Source organism: Octopus bimaculoides, chromosome 1, assembly GCF_001194135.2.
Source record: "Octopus bimaculoides isolate UCB-OBI-ISO-001 chromosome 1, ASM119413v2, whole genome shotgun sequence".
NCBI classification, from domain to species: domain Eukaryota; kingdom Metazoa; phylum Mollusca; class Cephalopoda; order Octopoda; family Octopodidae; genus Octopus; species Octopus bimaculoides.
The window spans coordinates 154,657,819-154,666,768 of NC_068981.1; the positions used below are offsets into that span (position 1 = coordinate 154,657,819).

Sequence of the window (8,950 nt, forward strand, 5' to 3'; positions counted from 1 at the left end):
CAAAGCTCTGATGGAACTCATACATCTTTCACTAATGTAGGGATGAAATCATTTGTTATTCTGAACTGTCTACATTTAGTTTGTATTCAAGCCTATCTGTACCCTTGACCAATACAATTCAAACATCCTTGACTTCTTTCTCAATTCCAATATCAATTTTCACCTCGTCATCATTTTTCTGTCTCTATCAGATCATTTGGCTACTTTCAATCAAGGTAATTCACTTCACAACTTTCTTCTGTACAACAATCTAACAACACACACACACATGCATGTACACACACATGTATGCATGCATGCACACACATGTGCGTGCACACACACACACACACAAACTTCTCATACTTCAGTTCAAATAAACAGTCAGAATTGTATCAGTGACATGCTAACTACATCATGACAGCAAATGTGCTTCGTCTATGACCTATTTGAAATACCCGTATGAATAATTAATACAATTTTCCTAGGCTTTTCTTTTCACATCACTCATACAATTAAATCTTATAATCCCAAACCCCAAAATGGCTCAGCTGTAGCTACACAAGAAAAGAACACAATATCTTGAAAAAGTCTATCACCATTACAGAACAGGAAGGATTTACTCACCAACATTATGTCTGCAAGACATGTCACAAGAAAATTAATATACCTTTGTGCACTGCTCAAATAGCAAGTTCTTTTGTTTCTCAAATTGCTGCCAAGTTTTTGTCTGATCTCATAGCAAAATAATTTCCACTAACTTAGTTATATCTTCCCACCCCTCAATCCTTAACCAATGTCATTCTGTAAGCAGTGTGGCTTTTGCTAAAACCGTTCAAGTATTGTCTGCTTTGCTGCGATAAAACTTTTCCTAAACTCTGCTTTCTCACCCCCACCTGTTTTACTGCCAAGTATATGCAGTTGTCAAATGTGAAAACTCCAAGTAATCCAACCCCAAAATGGTGACCAGTAAAGACAGTGCCTTTTCCATCATTCTTAAACTCTTAGCTCTGTCTCTTTTTATGCAGCTTTTCCTCAATTTGTAGATATATACAATGATGTGTCTCATTTCCAAGAGAAGCACTTTTCTGACACTGTCATCTATTGATGTATCATTTTTATTTTCAGTACCTTGAATAAGATGGAAAGAATTACAACAACCAAATCCTTCATTACCTTGAAACACATACACAAACTCTTTTTCATTGATCCCCATTATTGTTTCAGCAGTTTCAGATTTATAGGAATTTATCTCTTTTTGCCATTCATTGGTGGTATTTTTTCCTTGAAAACTTCAATGGAAGCAATGTTATTGCCCTTGACATGAGAAAATCCTTTTGGCTATGTCTGACATGAGAAATTAAGTTGTACACTTGAGAGTGCCACCTACTGTTTTGTATTTTTAATCCAAAATTTACTTCCAGGCATCAAAATATGCACACACGTCACTCTCTGACTCACATCTTACCAACTCTGGCGCATCCAAGTTTTGGTTATGTCTCTCTTAATTAAAGATCTGTTTTGATTAAATAAAAGCACATTCCTATGCAAATGAGACCAGCTTCCACTGTTTATCAATCTTCTGTTGATAAGCATCACCCAAACACAATCTAGACATCTCACCCTAGATATGCACTGCTTCCATGTGAGTTGAAATGTAATCTCCAGTGACAACATTACAACTTAGTATCTACTTTGATTACATATGCTAATACAGCAGTTTTGCATGTTTCTTCCATAAATACAAACAACACACAACTAAAACACTCAATGTCATTACAAATCCTAGCCTCACAATATTCAATGAGTTCTCATGATGACCTCACATTGCTAATTTTGCAACTCCAAAGCAAGGCTTACTCTTCAGGAACCAGAAAATACTTTGGTTCTGATCAGCTACTGACCCTTGAAAAAGCTGAAATAAGATTCATACTGAATTACTACTCAAATATCTGGATAGTACAGCAGCTCCACTACAGCCATTACTGAATGTATTAAAAAATGCTATTACTAGGGGCTCATTCACTGGTATACTACAACCAGTATATCATATATACACTGTTACAGCTCCCAACTCCATACATTTTGGACAGTCAATACTCTTCAGGAGAAGCAAACTGCATACCACTTCCACTCTCACTCATCCAATACATCTGCTTCTTCTCTCAAGTGAACCTTAGAACCCAATATTAAACATGCAATGAAAGATGTCTACAAATTTGATTCTTAAATGGGAATCTAACAAAAGATATGATTACACAGAATTTGTTTACTGAATGTTTTTTTTTTAACATTTCTGCTAAACTGTCAAATTTTACTGTTAGAAGAGTTTTTAACCCAAGGCAGTCCTTGTTTTGGTCATACTTAAAATCTTGATTCATTCCATATGCACATGCCTGTTGAATGTGTTTTCCATTCCACAAAACACAATTTAACAACCGCAACTTAGAGATCAGGGATTCATTTGTTTGCAAGGCATATTCTCTTTCAAAAAGTCAACTGATTACAGCCACTGATTATAAATATTGTATCAAAGAATTCTGGTAAAATTACAACACTATGCATCTAATAAAAATATCAAAGTCTTCTAAGAAGTTAAGCATATATGTCTTGTTATTGTTTAGAAAAAAATTGTGTTAAAATGTACTTAAGAAATTTCATAGAATAGAGATGAAAGAAATTCAGTCAGTAACAACCTTGTACAAATAGTGCAGAAACTGAGATTTGAGGAAGTTGACATAGTTGACATTCAGGATTTATTATTACAAGCTGATAATGAAACCCTCATCTATGAAAAGCTTAAGGAGTCAACAAAGTTTCATGTATCTTGTTGAGATTGTGAAGAAGAAAATGCTTCACAACTGATTTTAACAGCAGAGATCTTATCTAAAAGCCTTAGTGAAATAACTTGTGCTTTAGAGTAACTTACAGAAAATGATCCAAATTTTGAACAAAGCATGAAAGTTAAAACATCTGAAACGGCAGGAGAGAATGGGTAAAGAGAAAAATTAGAGTTTCATAGGTGAATAAGTCAACTATTGATGTTCTTTTTCATAAAAATAAAAATCTAACAGAAATAGTAGTACCATATGTTTTACTGTTTCATAATTTTTATAACTTACATAAAGTAAAGTAAGTATATATATATATATATCTTTGATTAAATTAGTAATAATTTTGTTCAAAGAAATGTGTGTTTGTGTGTGTGTATGTGTGTGTGTGTGTGTGTGTGTGTGCGTGCATGTGAGTGTGTGTAAGTGTAGGTCTACTGTATTTTAAATAAAAAAATTTCTAATAATTAAAAGAACTTATCTACTTAAAAATTATATTTGACTGTTTTACGTTCATCTGAAAATGAAGTTTCTGATAGTGAGATGAAAAAAAAATGGAACCTAGTTTTGTTAAGCAAGGTATTAGTGAGTGAGAGAGAGAGAGAGAGAGAGAGAGAGAGGGAGAAAGAGAGAGAGAGAGAGGGAGAGAGAGAGAGAGAGAGAGAGTGTGTGTGTGTGTGTGTGTGTGTGGTGTAAGAGAGAAGGAAGAAGAGAGAAGAAAAGAGTGGAACAGGAGAGAGAGGGAGAAAGAGATTTGTAGACATGCTAATTTCTAGTAACTTACTTGTTTAATAAGCATCTTTACATGATCAATATTGCCATAGGATGCTGCTCTGTGAAGTGCTGTTCTCTGAAGAAGAAAAAGCAGAAGAAAAAAAATAACAGAAACAATGAATTAAAAGAATATATATTCAGAGGCAGTATATATTTTCTTTACTGTATTGTAACACTTTTATATCAAAATGAATGAAATGAAAGTGGTAACCATTAACATTTTAATATCTCCGATCATCTTAGGTATATTTTAATAAAGCAACATAAGAACAAACAAATCTCTGAAATTACAATAAAGTGCATTTATGCTTTGATACATTGGCATTTAGCCACTTCCATTAATGGTATATAATATATAAACAATGTTGCCAACACTAATAAAGTGTGTTCTTATATAACAGTCTACATAATTGTAGAACCTGCAATTTTTTTTTTATTTTCAGTTTAACAAGGCAATAAATATTAATTTAATGAAAAAAATTATTGGTGGTTATTTTATGATAGAAATTTGTATATATTATCTCTGTACAAAGAATTTATGTTCTATTTCAACCAATATAGATATTTGATCTAGTTTGTTGATGGAGACTAGCAATAATATTATCACTTACTGGAACAAAACCAGAATTTATCAATCAATAACTTTAGTGTCGCTTAATTGGAATTCTCAGGGGAGCAACAGGCAATGTTCGTGAAGTAGAATTCTAACAAAAGGCAACAAGTCATTAAAAATTTATAAAAATTTACAATATTTAAAAAGAAGCAAATGAAAAAAATAACTGACAGAAAAAGATAACAGGCTTAGCAGTATTCCACTGATTGGATCATTTCAGTTATGCATTATGGATATTTGAGAAAGTTGACAAGTAATTGATCAGCTGCAGGAAATCAATATCTGAAGCAACAAATCAATTTAGGTAATTATTCACAGCTAATAACTTCAGTGTTAGAAATTAGGATAAGAAAAAAACATGAAGCAGTTTTTCTGTTCTTCAGTCCTGTCCTAATATTGAGTGACCTAAGCAGATTATATGTACACAAATATGTAATTCTTCGTAAAATGGTCAAAAAGCAGCAAAATTTGTTAACTTTCTAAGCATGTAAACATTTTTTTTTGTTTTGGTGAAAAATTTGTGAAATTAAAAATATATGAAAAATATAAAATAAACATGGCTTTCGCTGGTTCATTATCATCAATTATTACAGCACCAAATCACAAGTATGAGAAAAAACTTTTCAAAGGACTTCATCAAATTGATTGGGTTTACTCTCCTACATTTTTCATTCAATAACACACACAAAAAAAAGAAAAGCTTTTTGGCTATATTTTTCAAAGTATTCATTCTATAACAGCAGCTAATAACAAATTTACTATTAAAGGAAAAAAAAACAAAACAATTCTCTTCACTCCATGACTGCACCTTTTGGCCACAATCCAAAATGTATGTCAGCTAAATTATGTGCTTCTGTTGTTTCAAAACTCACCAATCCTAATACATTACTATTCTGTCAGTAATAGCTGTACTTGTTCTTGTTTCCAACAGCATGTTATTTCATATGAACTATAACACAATAAACAATATACACCACCCGACTTTTCAACAGCAACATTAGATGTAATTTAGATATGAATTTGCAGCTCATACAACAAAAGCCCATATTGTCTGGCAATATGTCATGCTTAATTTTTACAAGCATACAACTTATTTTTTCTTTCTTTTCTTTTACTTGCTGAGTCTGGAGGAAGGGGCAGTACCCATGATTTTTGCATGTCCTCCAGGATCAGTATGCCTGATGTCATTAATATTCCTTTTAAACTATTGCTTGTCAACAGCTACAGGGAAAAATATGAGCAAGAAGATACCAAAGGACCAATGCTCTGGTCAGAAAGGATTCAACATAGAAGTTACTGTGGACACAACAATGTTGACAAGAGGTGAAATGAAGAATGGGACAAGGAGTGCCTGAATGGTGGAAGTATGAATCCAACCAGCTCTGAGGAACAGAGGCCAATAGGGTTGTGATAGAAAAGGTAAAGGAGATAACATAACTGTGTGTCAGAAGCTGATGTGCGTCCATTAGTGGTTGGTCAAGATGTCTGCTTGCATAGCAGTAGTAATATCACAGATGAATGAGTAATATTCCATAGTGAAGCTTACATAATCCTTGTAGGGTGTCAAAAGCTGCTGGGAGCCAAAACATTTTCTGGTCCTGAAGAGAAGGCCAGTTTTTGGGATGTAGTCCTAATTATGGTAAGCAAATGCTTATGCCAGGAGAGAAATTCTTGGTGACAATGGGGCCTAGAATCTGAAGTGACCATGAGGACTCCAACTGAATGCTGCTAATGTTCAGTGGAGTTGTATGATATGACAGTATTTTCTTGATAGCAGTAATGTTTGAGCTTTTTTGTTGTGAAAAGAGAAGCAGTGTGGGCATGGCTCCACTGGAGGATGCTATCATGGTCTTCATTTATAGAGTCAATGCAGTTGTTGCATGTAGTGTGTCTAGATTGTAAATGGATGATGCATAGCTGGAAAAAGTTAGGAAGGAATGAAGAGCCATGTCATGTGTGTAAGAGTGGGCATTGCTGGAGTGGGAAGGGGGTCATTGGTGTATCAAGGGAAAAGTGTGGAGGAACAAAAACCAAAGCTTGAGGAGTTGACAGAGAGTAGAATAGAAAGACCTTCATCAACATATGCTACGATGACATGATTAGATAGAAAGCTACCAATCCAAGAGATGGGAGATGGGTGGATTCAGTAGATGAATAGTTTTCATAGCAGATTTGCACAAAAGATATAGTTGAAAGCTTTGCTGCTGTTTAGAGCAACAACATTGCTTTCATTGAACTTATCTAAAGTGAGAGTTCGTTGATGAGTGACTTATGAAAGTAGGTATCCAGTGAGTCTGGTTCTGTGGAAGCTATACTAGTGGTCATTGTGGAGAAAAAGAGATTAAAGGCATTGCAAAATGTTATAATTAATGGCTGTCCTCTAGCCTTAGCAATGTTAAAGGTGAAAGCATTAATAAAACCGTAGTTGGTAGGGTCAGAGAGACTTCCTTTGTATGGAATGGCACACACTAGGGTGTGCTTCCAAATGTCAAAATTATGTCCCTTACAGAGGGACTTGAACCTAAGACATTCAAATGAAAAGCCTAATGTTTTATTGACTGAGCTGTGCGGATGGACAAAACCAACTACTCTAGTTGACAGCATTAGAGGATATTATTCATCAATTCAGAATCAAATTCTCATTCTTTTAATCATTATTAGTCTGCGATTCATTAAGAAAGAACATTTAAGCCTTTAATCATTAACATTTATATATTAATACTAGCAGAGGCACCCGGCGTTGCCCGGGAATGAAATTGTTGCTTATATACTGGAAGAAAAAAAGCAAAATATATTGTATAGAAATTTGAGGACATTCTGTAGATGTACTCTCAGATAAATGATGGCTGGGCGTCTCTCATGAATGGGAAAATTGAAGATGCGCTAGAAAGCCTCATTGGTACTTGGAAACTTTTACGAAAATTAAAATGGGGATTAAATGAAAAAATGATTTACGTGAATATCCTCACAAGAGTAACTGAAATAATTGGCGATTGTGGACCCCCCCCCCGCACGCACGTATACACACACACACACACACACACAGAGTATCACACAGATGAAATGGACGTGTGTGTGTGTGTGAGACAGAGAGAGAGAGAGAGAGAATGATAGAGAGGTTTGTTGTCATGTATACGTACATGCATAAATATGCATACATCTTTGTATGTGTGTGTGTGTGTGCGTGTGTATGAGAGAGAGAGAGAGTAAATACTACATACACACTGCTCTCTCACTCTGTCTCACACACACACATGCACACATACATCTAAAAATGATGGATGCATATGACAACACACCTCTTGATTCACTCACACTCTGTTGGCGATCTTTCGATACCAATCCTCCTTTTTGCTTCAGCGTTTGTTTCCATCAATTTGGCAATTTCCGTAAGGGAAGAGGGAAAGGACGAAAGCGGGAAAGGACGTTAGTCAGCGACAGCACTGATCTGTTAGGTAGCAGACAGCAGGGTTAGGGTTAAGGGAGTGTGAGAGAGAAAGCGAGAGATAAGTGACATGTGTTTTTAAGGGAGTGTGAAAGAGATAGAGAGAGAAAGCAAGAGAAAGCGAGAGATAACTGGCATGTGTTACGTCAATACCAGAAGCTGGCATTGAGGAACCTTTTTAAAGAAGTGAATCATAAATATAAAGCAATATTTTTTATTTTTAATGTAAAAAATCAAATAAAGAGCCTAACATTTATCCAAGGTCAAATTATTCATGCATCACAAGTATGGAAGTAAATAGTGAAGCCGTTTTCACATGATAAGCGATTACACACACATCTCTGTTTTATATATAGTATAGATATCATCATTAAACTATGGTTTTTCCATTTATGTAACTGATATTACAACTGCTACTACCCATTTGAACATGCTTCCATCAATATTGAAATTGTTCTTTGTATCTGTTTTTTTCAACTCATACACTTTCTTAGGTCTGTTATAAAACATACACAAGCTTTTCTTTTCAAAACTGAAATATTCTTTTATTTACAAGTCAAACATTTCTATTAATTAATAACCTTATTTTAAATGGTTTTTGTATCTGGTTTGCATGACTCTTTATGTGAATTTGCATGCTGAAGCAAATTTTGTTGTGTCTAGGGAGAGTCATTATTGCCTATATAATTAACACATGCACTGGTTCAATTCCACTCCTTTATTATTAGCCAATTGGTTAAATATCCAATTAAATAATCGATCATTTAATTTGTTTTGTTTTTGTTTGTCAAAGCTCTTTCATTGCTACTTGTGACCCTTTCAATGACTATTGACTTAGTCCATTATAGAGGCTGTATTTGTCTGTTTGAGATCTTATTGTGTGTGTGCATACCAGCTTGTGCATGTGTTTGTGCATGTATGTATGTAGTCTGCATATTCATGTGTTTGTGTGCATGCTTGTGAATTTATTTGTGTATATATGTGTGTCAGTGTGTCATTGAAAAGGTTGCAAATAACAATGAAAGAGCTTTGACAAGCAAAACAAAAACTTAATACTTGCTTAGTTAGTTGGATGGGTGGAGGCGCAATGGCCCAGTGAGTGGACTCGTGGTCATAGGATCGCGGTTTCGATTCCCAAACTGGGCGTTGTGAGTGTTTATTGAGCGAAAACACCTAAAGCTCCACGAGGCTCTGGCAGGGGATGGTGGCGAACCCTGCTGTACTCTTCCACCACAACTTTCTCTCACTCTTACTTCCTGTTTCTGTTGTGCCTGTAATTCAAAGGGTCAGCCTTGTCACACTGTGTCA

At 34.9% G+C, this 8,950-nt stretch overlaps 1 protein-coding gene across 6 annotated transcripts in view; it reads right to left on the bottom strand.

Moving 5' to 3' along the window:
- The window catches only part of LOC106868434 (inversin), a 385,976-nt gene that overhangs the window by 199,697 nt on the left and 177,329 nt on the right, over positions 1-8,950 (bottom strand). For all 6 annotated transcript variants that reach the window (XR_001409281.2, XM_014913697.2, XM_014913696.2 and 3 more), the window contains one exon: positions 3,595-3,660. Coding sequence is in view for 5 of the 6 variants with exons in the window: in XM_014913697.2 (XP_014769183.1) it covers positions 3,595-3,660 (66 nt within the window). In the remaining variant the exon portion in view is untranslated. The remainder of the gene's footprint in view (positions 1-3,594; positions 3,661-8,950) is intronic.